The 12170-nt window shown below is 48.6% G+C and overlaps 1 protein-coding gene across 5 annotated transcripts in view; it reads left to right on the forward strand.

Moving 5' to 3' along the window:
- WSCD2 (WSC domain containing 2) overlaps nt 1–11848 on the forward strand; it is a 122524-nt gene extending 110676 nt beyond the window's left edge. For 3 of the 5 annotated variants that reach the window (XM_032300328.1, XM_032300299.1, XM_032300305.1), the window contains 2 exons: nt 1225–1425; nt 9748–11848. In XM_032300328.1, coding sequence (XP_032156219.1) covers nt 1225–1425; nt 9748–10100 — 554 coding nt within the window. In that variant the 3' untranslated portion in view covers nt 10101–11848. Of the gene's footprint in view, nt 1–1224; nt 1426–6086; nt 6309–9747 lie in introns of all 5 variants that reach the window. The other 2 variants (XM_032300314.1, XM_032300320.1) reach the window with 2 other exon arrangements.
- Nucleotides 11849–12170: the final 322 nt, after the last annotated feature.

Here is a 12170-nt window from a genome sequence, read left to right on the forward strand (position 1 = left end):
CAGTCTTTCCGGTCTAGTGCTGGCCTCTTCATCACAGACCCCACAACCCTCTCCAGCCCCATGCTCCCCTCTTGCTACCTGCATTCTCTTTGCAGTCACTCGTATGTGACACATTTCTTCCTACTCATCACAGGCCCTTTGCGCCTGCTGTTCCCAGCCCTTGGCCCTCCTTTCCCAGCTCTCTTGAGCTAGTAAGTTTCTCCTCATTTTTCAGTTCTATGCTTAAGCACCTCTTCCGCCAGGAAACCTTTCTGGATGCCACTTGACTAGATCAGTGATTTTGATTGAGCTGACTAGGCTGCCCATCTCCAGGCTGCAGGTTGGGACCACGTCTATTCTATGTGTCTGGCTTCATCTGGGTGGATTCCCCCCCCCACCCCCAGGGCATGTCCTTTCACGGTGATAGCAGAGCTCCCTCATGGAGAGTAGGCAGAAACATACGATGTATCTTGAGACTGTGCTGAAGACCTACTTCCACCCCTATTCCACGGGCCAAAGGAAGTCATGCCCATCTTCGTTGAGGTAGGGACGCTGACCCCCACAAAGAGGAATCACCAATACATGACTGTCTGGCCCCTCTCATAGCATCCAGGCTTCTTTGCTTCTTTTTTTGTTAAGAGACAGGGTCTCACTCCGTCATCCAGCCTGGAGTGCAGTGGGATGATTATAGCTCACTGCAGCCTCAACCTTCTAGTTCAAGCAATCCTCCCACCTCAGCGCCCCCGAGTGGCTGGGACTACAAGTGAATGCCACCATACCAGGCTAAATGTTTTTACATTCTTGTTGTAGAGAATGGGGTCTCACTATGTTGCCCAGGCTGGTTTTGAACTCCTGGGAGCAAGCTATCCTCCCACCCTGGCCTCCCAAAGTGCTGGGATTACAGGTGAGAGCCACCGTGCCTAGCCAGCACCCAAGCATCAATACTCCCCTTTTGTAGCACTCACCAGGGCAGAGGTTTTGCACTTACTATTTGAATTACCTAACTCTCAAAAACAGGAAGACCTGTCAATGATTTTGAAGACCTGTGAATGTTTTGTAAATCATTTTAATCCCGGGGTCCTAGCATAGTGCCTGGCACATAGTAGGTGCTCAATAAATTCGCGAGTGACTGAGTGAACAAATGCATGAGGATTCCTGAGGTGGCCCAGAAGCGAGTGGGGTGAGCTTCCTGCTTCCCTGGCTCACCAGTCCTGAGTCCTGTTCCTCACCTCCGGCTGTGGGAAGGGTTTAAAGGTGAGCGGGACCACTGGCGCAGTGGACGGACCATCTGCATCAAGACGCACGAAAGCGGCCAGAAAGAGATAGAGGCCTTCGACGCCGCCATCCTGCTCATCCGCAACCCGTACAAAGCCCTCATGGCTGAGTTCAACCGCAAGTACGGTGGCCACATAGGCTTTGCTGCGCATGCCCACTGGAAAGGCAAAGGTACCGCTCGGAGGGGAGGGGTGGAGAGAGGAGGGGAGAAGCGGGGAGGGGAGGGGAGGGGAGGGGAGGGGCGGGGCGGGGCGGGGCGGGGACCCGGGTTGCAGGAGGTGGTGGGAGGGTCACGTGCTCCGGACTAGACCAGCGTGGTCCACAGGAGGCGATGCCTCAGGCGAGGAACTCTGGAGGGCATCCTGGAGGGCATGTGTCATGCTCCAGTCGCTGCTTCCAGTAGAGCAGGCGCCTCCCACAACCCCCCCACCCCCCCACCCGCAAGCATCACCTTCAGTGAGTCGGGCTGCTGCATGTCACAGGGGATTAAAACCGTGGGCTCAGGAGAAAGGCTCTTTGGGTTCAGATCTCAGCGCTACCACCTCCCTGAAAGGTCTCATTCACCTCCCTGAACTTAGATGGCCCCATCTATAAAGTGAAGATTATAAAATTGTGAGGCTTTAAGAATTTTACAAACACTCAGTAGGTGTGACTCTCAAGATGTTGGAGATGCTCCCAAAATTGATGTGGGATTGATGGAAGCCGATTAAAGAATTTCAGGAGACTGAATCCAGCCCCAGGTCAGTGGCTATGCTGCCACGAGGTCCTAAGAGCACAGGTAGAGGGCATCATTTCAATGAACACTCCCAAGGACTCTAGGTGAGGAGGCTCAGAGAGGCTAAGTGACTTGCCCCACATCACACAGCTGGGAAATGCCGGTGCTGACCCCCAAGCATGGAACTTACTAAGATGACCTGGGTTTGAGATTCAGCTCTGGCACTTACTAGGTGACAGAGGGCTGTGTGCTTCAACATTTCAATGCAGAGTGACCGCCCAGGGCAGTGGCCAGAGCTTTGAAGTCAGACCCAATTTCTGCCATTTTGAGCATTAACCTTCTCAACTTCAAAGTACCAGACCCATTATAGGATGATCTGTACCAGCATAATGAAAGTCACATCTACTGAGGGTTTAGGAAAAGGCAAACTTCTTAAATTCCCACAATAATTGTCCCCATTTTATAGACGGGATAATCTAGGTTCAGGGAGATTAAGGAGCTTTTGTAGGGTAAGAGGGATACAGGGGGTTGTATAATTCGTATAAAGTTACAGTTATACAAGATGAGTAGGTTCCACAGATCTGCTCTACAACATGGTGCCTTTAGTTAACAAGAAGGTATTCTTTACTTAACATTTTGGTAAGAGGGTAGATCTCACATTAGGTGTTTTTTACTGTACACAAAAACAAACAAAACAGACAAAAGGAAACTTCCAGAAATGATGGAAATGTTTATTACCTGGATTATGGTGATGGTAACATGAATGTATCCACAAAGCCAAACTCACTAAATTGTATAAGCAGTTTTCCGTATATCAATTACACCTTAATAAAGCTGGAGTTGGAGGAGTTTTTCCCTGAAGTGGTACAGCTGGGATTTGAACTCAGGGAGTCTTGCTCCAAAGCCCACATTTTTCAGCACTGCACTGTGATAATGGATTAGATGAACCATTGGTGGCTATGAATCACCCAGTCCAGAGCCCCCAACACACAGCAGGTGCTCTGTAAATGTGAGTTATCCCCAGCTCATCTAGCCTCCAGGAACCAGGCGGCTTTAATACTCCAGCCTCTCCCCAGAGAGGACCAGAGCCTTCACGGTAACACCCTCAACGCTGACTTCGATGATTAAAACCTTTGGGCCTGCCCCTTGGGTCCCAGTTCACTCAAACTGCTTGTCTGTTCCTCCCCCTCCCTTGCTCCTCTTCTCAGTGAGGGGGTGGAAGCTTGGACAGGTGGTGACATCTGTCCATTTATACCCAAGGGTAGAGAGACCTCTGAATTATTTATTTGTAGAACAATCAATCAAAAGCAAACACTGGTCGCTAGGCTGAGACATCCGCATGTGCAAATGGTAGTACCCTGTCCTAAGAGCACAGATTCTTCTTGTCAAAGCTGGAAAAGATCTGGGACATCAGCGACCCCCGTGGGCCTCTGTGCTGGCTGCTCCTTAGAGTCCCTGGAGGAGAGTGGGCAAACCCCAGTGCCCAGGCTGCACCCTGGACTATTACTGGGTGGCACCTGGACATCAATATATTTTTTTCAACTTTTATTTTAAATTCTGTGTTACATTTTCAGGATGCGCAGTTTCGTTACCTAGGTAAACGTGCGCCATGGTGGTTTGCTGCACAGATCAACCCATCCCCTATGCATTAGGCCCAGAATGCATTAGCTATTCTTCCTGATGCCCTCCCTCCCCCACACCGACAGGCCCCAGTGTGTGTTGTTCCCCACCCCCATGTGTGAATATTATTTTAAAGCTCCCCAGCTGCTTCTAATGTGCATGAAGGGCCGGGAGCCACTGATTCCTATTGATTAGTGGGGAAACTGAGGCCTGGAGAGAAGCAGAGCCCACCAAGGTTGGTCTAGCCCTAGGATCCAGTTCTCCAGCTCCCAGGCACCCTGCTGTCCCAAGTGAACAGAAAAGGGGCTTACTTGGGAAGCTCTTGTGGGCACTTCACGATTGTTATCTCATCTAAACTCTCTAAGGCCCACAGGAGGTAAGAAAGGCAATGATCATCAGTACATCCCATTTTACAGGTGAGAGAACCATCCCAGGAAGAGACAAGTCTCTTGGCCAAGGCCCTAGGTAATGACTGAGCTGTGATTCAAACCCAGGCATTAACCATGAGGCTCTGCTGCCCTGAGATGTTGCTGACCCTCTGGTACATTCAGATATTTTCCTCTTCCAGGGGAAGAGGAACCTGAACCCTGTATTAGGTTCAGACAAGTTTCCCAATTCCCAAGAGCCACCCATCTCTCCTCTTTTTCCTTATCCAAGACAGCACTTATCCAAAACCAACACTAAGGAAGGAGTCGCAACAGGTTGAACGGAGAGTATGGGATGATTAAAACCTTTGGGCCTGCCCCTTGGGATGGGAGTATGGGTTGGGGGAACCACCACGCTCCTCTCATATTGGGGGCCTGGGTCCCATATGAGCCTGAGATGGGGGAAGGGATCTTCTCCAAGTGCCCCCTCAAAGGCCTGACCCAGGTATGCAAGGGCTCTGGCAGAGAGCCCTCCCCAAAGAACAGAGCCCCCAGTCTCCATTCAGCCCATTCCTCCCCTTTGCATTCACCATCTGGCCCCTGGAGACACTTGAGTTTGAGACTCTTGCTTTTAGGTCCAGAATCAGTGGCATCAGCATCCCTTGGGAACTTGGTAGAAATGCACATTCTTAGGCCCCATCCCCAAACCTACTGAATCAGAAATTCTAGGAGCAGGGCTCCAGCAATCTGTGTTTTAACAAGCCCTCCAGGTGATTCTGATGAGCACCCTGGTTTAAGAACACTTACAGCCAGGTGCAATGGCTCACTCTTGTAATCTCAGCACTCTGGGAGGTCGAGGTGAGTGGATCATGAGATCAGGAGTTCAAGACCAGCCTGGCCAACATGGTGGAACCCCGTCTCTACTACAAATACAAAAATTTGCCTGGGCATGCTGGCGGGCACCTGTTATCCCAGGCTGAGACAGAGAATTGCTTGAACGGGAGGTGGAGAATGCAGTGAGCAGAGATTGCGACACTGCACTCTAGCCTGGGTGACAAAGTGAAACTCTGTCTCAAGAAGAAAAAAAAAGAACCCTTGCTCTCTTGGAAGGAGAGTTCTTTTTCTATAAGACTCTGCTACTCAAAGTGTGGCCTGTGAATCAGCGACATGGACATCACCTGGGAGATTTTTAGGCAAGCAAATCTCAGGCCCTCTCCCAGGCTTCCTGGATCAGAATCTGCATTTTAACAAGATTTCTGCAGACGCTTCATGGGCACTTTAAGGTTTGAGAACTGCTGCTTTTGGATGCCCTTAGTGACACAGAATGTGAAGGTCACTCTGTAAGAGCCAAGGTCACCTAGTTATTGAGTGTGTCCACCCCACCATGCCCTGTCCCCCTCCCAATTACATCTCAGTCCAGGCTCCTGCAACCACCACCCCCAACCTACTTTTGGTTCCATAGTGTTAATTTTACAGTCTCCTTAGAGTGACTTCAGAGCAAAATTGTATGTGATATGATTATACAAGGTGAATTGTCCTGGATCTGTTTAATGAAACAGACACTGTGTGTAATGATTCTGTAGGGAATTAAGTACAGTTAAGCTATTAATCAGGCCCTAGTTCCTTCCATCAACAAGAAGACGGAGGGGAGGCTGGCCAGCCCGTGCCCCGCCAGGCACACCTGTATGACAGTTCTGGTGGAAATAGCACTCATTACCAATGTTCCATGGTTTTATTGACCAGTTTGCAGACAGCAAACAATTATCAGGAATCCTAAGTTAATCAAGGGCTTTGGTTTTCAATTTTTCTTCTTCTTTCCAAGGAAGTCATTTGGGAGTTTCAAGGGAGGAAGCGTCGCCATAGGAGGAGGCAAGGCAGACAAGCATCTGCTGCTGAAACAACTTGGACATCTATTGTGATTTTGGAGGGATGCGTGGTCTAAATGAGGGGGCATGTAGGGAGTCAGGGGATCAGGAGGATGAATATCATCATGAAGAATCATAACAGTAACCAGTTTTTATCTAGCACCTTACTTGTCCCAGGTGCCGTACCAGGATCTTGGCAAATCTTATTTCGCTCCATCTTCACAGCATCTGTAGGAGGTAGGTCTCATCCGGATCACCACTTTGCAGATGGGTGCACTGAAGCTGAAGATCAAGTAGTGTCTCCAAAGTCATATAGCTCGTGTGGGGAGGAGCTGGGTTCTGAACCCTGGCAGCCTGACTGCAGAATCACCTATAAACAGACCCCAGGTCTCAGACAACAACCTGAAGGCACAGTGAGCAGTAGGCAGCCTAGAAGTCATGCTTCCCAGGCCCTGGAGTGAAAAGAGGGCAGGAGCTGATCAGACCTAGGTGCTTGATTTTTTCTTTTTAAAAATGTATTTATTTTTATATATTTAGGGTATAAAGTGCAGGTTTCTCTATATAAATTAAAATATAAAATAAATATTTTATATACATATGCACATGCATGTATACATACCACATTTTCTTTTTTTTTTTAATTTTACTTTAGGTGTATACTATATCTGGCATTTCTCCCCATGTTATCCCTCCCCACCCCCACTGTCCTCCCCTACCACCCCCCCCAACTGAATAGGAACACTCCTACACAGTTGGTGGGAGTGTAAATTAGTTCAACCATTGTGGAAGACAGTGTGGTGATTTCTCAAGGATCTAGAAATAGAAATTCCATTTGACCCAGCAAGCCCATTATTGGGTATATACCCAAAGAACTATAAATCGTTCTACTATAAAGACACATGCACACGTATGTTCATTGCAGCCCTGTGTACAATAGTGAAGTCCTGGAACCAACCCAAATGACCACATTTTCTTTATCTAGTCTTCCATTGATGGCCACTGAGATTGATTCCATACCTTTGCTATTGTGAATAGTGCTGCACTAAACATGTATGCAGGTGTCTTTTTTATGTAATGATTTCTTTCTCTTTGGGTAGATATCCAATATTGGGATTGCTGAATTGAGTGGTACTTCTACAGTCTGGGATAGGTGTGGGTTCAAACTCTGTCTTTAATGCCAACTGTGTAGACTTGAGCAAGTTGCTTCCTGCTTCTTAGACTCCTTTTCCCTGTGTCTAAAATGGGGCCAGTGTTAATAATTCCCACTCTCTAGGCTACTTGAGAGCACGGAATGAGAACATGCATGCAAAGTGCCCTGCATAGCTCCCAATACCCAACAAATGCTCAGGCAACATGCATTCCCTTCCTGCCCTTCAGACAGAGGTGCCTGGTGTCCCGCAGAGGTTTGCAGTCCACAAGGACACTCTGTCATCTCCATCCCACCTGCATCCAAGACTAGGACACCTGGAGCTACCTGAGAGACTCCTTCCTTTTTCTTGAGCCATCCTGCAGCCCTCTTTCAACAACCTCTTGAGATGGCGAGAGATGGCCAAGCCTAGAAGTTTGGATCTGTGTTGTTGCTGGGTGCTGGGTGACAAGCACCATCTCTATCACCTGGGCGTCTCCCCTGAGAATAGAAGCTATTTGGAATCACCAGCGATGCCGTGAGGTGATGCAGGAGTAGAGAAATTCTTAAAAAGGAAAACGAGCATACAACATACTAGATTTTTCGTAATCACTCAGATACATCTGGTCTTAACCCATTATAACAGTACGGGCCCAATTAGTCAGATACATTGTAAATAATCTATTTTAAGGATAAAAAATATCCTTATCACCAGCATAAATATCTCCCAAGCAGCCAGAATGTTCCGGAGGACTTGCGGGGGGAGAAGTCTTGCCACAGACTCTGATGAGTTCTGCAAAGAAGGGGAGGCCTTCGCCACACTGCAATTTGGCAGTTGCAAATTTCAATTTAGTTCAACAACCGTTCACTGAGCACCTGCTGAGTACAGGCATTGGGAGGAAGTCAGGATGAGGCTGCTGGTGCCTGGGAAAGATCCATCCTGGAACCCGGCAGGCCTGATCTGGACAGTGCTTCCTGGCTGTGTGACCATGACCAAGTCACTTCACCTCTTGGAGCCTCCATTTCCTCCCTGGTGATAAGTGGACAATAGTTCTTTTCCTTTCAGGGTAGTCAGCAGGATTAAATAAGATAATGGATATCCATCACCCAGCAAGGGATTAGGACTTAATTTTTAAGAACCAGCTGGGATCCCCAATGCAGCCTGGGGGACTCACCACCCTCGTTCAATAAATAGAGTCCTCCTGTTGCCTGCTCTGGCGGGCGCCGGGTAGCGTTTGCCCTTGTGAGAATCAGCAGGTCTCAGTTCATGGTTTTGGAGCTCCTGCCCTCTGATTCTCCAGCTGGGGCTCAGAATTGAGGCTGCAATTCATTTTCTCTGTTCCCAACACCCTCCAGGTCCCCCTTGTGCACTTTCCCCGGCTCCTTCTACTGTGGGAGTTTCAGCAGCTCAGGAAGCTGACTGCCTCTCCTCATGGAATTTCCAGGTTCTCTCTAACCTATCTTTCAAGTCAGACAGTCCCAAATGCACCCTCCTAGTTTGCATGACAATCCATCCTGTCATTTCACCATGACACTTCCATGAAAAATTTAAAAAGGTGGGACAAAAATGTGTGAAGATGAAAAATAGTCCAACTTAAACCCTGCCCTCAGATAGCTTACGGTCTGCGCAGGGTACAGACCACAGAAGTCGGGGCTTTCTGCACAGCATAATGAGTGCTGTAGGGGGCTGTAGGGGATGGAGAGGGGAACTGCCTGAGCCCAGGGAGTCAGAGAAGATGATCTGAAAACAGAATAATACCAGTAATAATGATAGCCAACATTTACTGAGCACCTGCTGAACTCAATACACCATACTAGAAACTTTATATGTTTTTTTCTACTTTGTACAACAATTCTATTATCATTTTGTGAGGAGATACTTCTATTACACAGAAAAGCCTGGTAGTCAAAAGCCCCGTCTTTGAAGCCAGACTGTCTGAGTTCAAATCCTGGCTCTGCCAGTTATTAGCTATACGACCTTGAGCAAATTACTTAACCTCTCTGTGCCTCGGTTTTCTCTTCTGTTAAATGGAGATAATGATGATACCTCGTAAGGTTGTTGTGAAGATTAAGTGGAATTAAGCTATATTAATATATTTATTAATAGGTAAGTATGTAATCTAGAATATATAATTAATACATTATATATTAACATAAATAATATATAATATAATAATATGTTGTATATTACATTGTAGTAACACATACTTATATATAGGATTGTGCCTGGCATATAGTAATCACCAAACAAGTATCATTGTTATCCCCAAAGAGAAGGTGGTGGCCAAGAATATTCCAGGGAGAAACAGCATTGAGGTGAGAAGTATAGGGGTGTGCTTAGAGCTCTAAATGGAGTGAATTGAGCAAAGTTGTTATTCTTTTTGTTTTTTAGAGGCAGCGTCTTGCTCTGTTACCCAGGCTGGAGTGCAGTGGCATCATCATAGCTGACTGCAGCCTCAACCTCCTGGGCTCAAGCAATCCTCCCACCTCAGCCTCCTGAGTAGCAAGGACTACAGGCATGCACCACCATGCCCAGCTATTTTATTTTTTATAGAGTTGGGGTCTTGCTGTGTTGCCCAGGCTGGTCTTGAACTCCTGGCCTCAAGCCATCCTCCAGCCTTGGCCTCCCTAAGTGCTGGGATTATAGGTGTGAGCCACCTCACCTGGTCTGTGTTATTATACTTAATTGTTAGTTGTGTCATTGTGTTGTGCTGTGAATAACGGTAACAATGGCCAGCACCATCTGACTGGGTCTTTCAAGCTCTCCTCCCTCTGACTGTGTCCTCCCTCCTCCCTCTGCAGAGTGGCCGGAGTTCGTGAGGAACTATGCCCCATGGTGGGCCACTCACACACTGGACTGGCTCAAGTTTGGCAAGAAGGTGCTGGTGGTGCACTTTGAGGACCTGAAGCAGGACCTCTTTGTCCAGTTGGGCCGGATGGTCAGTCTGCTGGGTGTGGCTGTCAGGGAGGACCGGCTGCTCTGTGTGGAGAGCCAGAAGGATGGCAACTTCAAGCGCTCGGGGCTCCGGAAGCTTGAGTATGACCCCTACACTGCGGACATGCAGAAGACCATCTCTGCCTACATCAAGATGGTGGACGCAGCCCTCAAAGGGAGGAACCTCACGGGTGTCCCTGATGACTATTACCCAAGATGATGTGTCCGCATGGGGGGAGGGTAGACTAGGAGTCCTGACCATGCAGGCCCTGTGGACTCAAGACCCCTGGTGACCCCACTGATCTGTCCTGTCATCGGTTTGGGGACAATCCCCTTGACTGTTCTTTGCCTTCAATGAGTTTCCTGCATGACAGAGGAGGCTCAAGGGAAGAGATTGTCCAGAAACTACCACCCTACTCACATGTTCCCCTCTTGGCAATGTGGGGCATCTGGTTTGGGGGTTCTAGTTACATGGGCTCTTTTCTGTCCCCTGTGTCCCTGCCCCTGCCACTCTGGGTTCTGCTTGTGGAAGGGAGGTCTCATCAGCTTCAAGGAGACTTGCTGGATGCCCCGTGGCCTGGGGGGCTTTTGTAAAAACATGGTCCCAGATGCTTGTCCCTTCTGGGCTGAGCTTTCGTAGCCCCCTTCTCATCTCCACTCAAGAAGCACTGGCACTGACATTTAACTCAGGCCACCTTCCGTTCTAAAGAAAGATTGCTGGGAAGTTTCTCCGTGGCCTTAGGCTTCTGACATCCTGGGTAGAGAGGGGAGGCAATGGTGCTCATGGTAGGTTAATTGGAGACACCAAGTGGGGCCGTTGGTGTCATGGGCCCACCTCCAGGCCACACTGCTTCTCAGAAATGAGCTGCTTGCCTTTCCATCTCCAGGGCGTAAACCCTGCCCCCTTCTGTCCATGCTGGGTCCAGGAAGTGACCTTGGGATCCTGATTCCAAATCCAAGGAACCTCAGGCACCAACAGTGAACCCACAAGGATGGTCACCTACCACGTGCAGAATTTGAGTTGAGAGAGAGCCCCAGTGATACATCTCTCCACGATGGGCTCCAGTTGGTCTTACACTGGCCTTCTGACCCCTACAAATGGGTCCTTTGCTATCCAGGGGAGACAGCAAGAGTGCTTTCAATCAGATGGAACCATACCCAAAATGGAACCCCACTACCTTCCCAGACCACCTGTCTCCCCTTGATCTAGTCCAACAGGCCAGCTTCCCTTGGGGGGCCCTTTAAGGAATGGGGTGAATGAAATTGTGTTATTTCTATACAAATACTGCTCTCTTGATGCTGAGATGCCAAACCAAAGGATTTCTGAGGACCTGAATCACGGAGCATCAATCTTACAAAGTGTTGGTCCAGGGTCCCATCTCTTCCCCAACCCTGGACACCAGTGGCTCCCCACCCACTCCACACCTGCACCATCCATCATTGTGTAGATGAAAAAGCCATAGATCACAGCCTCTTTGCTATTCTGTTGGAGCAACCTCCCTAAGCGGTCCCTCTGAAGCCTTGGGGTGCAGGTAAATGCTCATTCCCAAGTGGCAAAGAGATCCCGGAGAAGGCGCGTGTAAAGAGATATATTTTTGTAAGAGGAATATGATTAATACATTCCGCCCCTTGGAATCTGGCCATGCAAAGAAAAGGGCACAGGGATTAGACCTGTGCCACCCTTCCCCAATTCCCTCATCTGTAGGATTTGGGCTGCCCCAGGCCCACCCAGGGGGCTCTGAATGTATTTTGTACCGTGTTTCTTTCCCCCAGGTGAATTTCTAGTCTTTTTCATGAAGCAGTGGAGGGTTTGGCCTCCCTTCCATTGGGAGGTCGGCTCTCTCTGGGATACTCTTGGTCCAAGACCTAGGTCAGTTCTTTGCTGGTGGTCCCCTCTGACCACAAGCTTCTGTCTGACAATTCCTCAGGTCAACACCATCATTAAATGAGAGTTTTGTTGATGATTCTCCCATGTGGTAGAGTGTTGTGTAAGACAGGTTCACAAATGAGATGTTTTCCTGGTGTGTGTATAGTGTGTGTGTATGTGTGTGTCTGTGTGTGTGTGAGAGAGAGAGAGAGACAGAGACAGTGAGACAGAGAGAGAGAGAGAGAGAGAGATGAGAAATAGAGAGACAGAACATGTTCAGGGTGATGGGCGGGTTGGTGTATAAACTGCTTTTGTGCCTGTGTAACCCTGGCATAGCTGCCTAGGAAGAATTACATGCCTCTGTGTGTAAAATTGCCTTTGTGTCCACCTGCCTCTCTATGTTTTGAGACTGTATCCCGCAAG

Source organism: Sapajus apella, unplaced genomic scaffold (assembly GCF_009761245.1).
Source record: "Sapajus apella isolate SASKATOON/1434 unplaced genomic scaffold, GSC_monkey_1.0 scaffold2, whole genome shotgun sequence".
NCBI classification, from domain to species: Eukaryota; Metazoa; Chordata; class Mammalia; order Primates; family Cebidae; genus Sapajus; species Sapajus apella.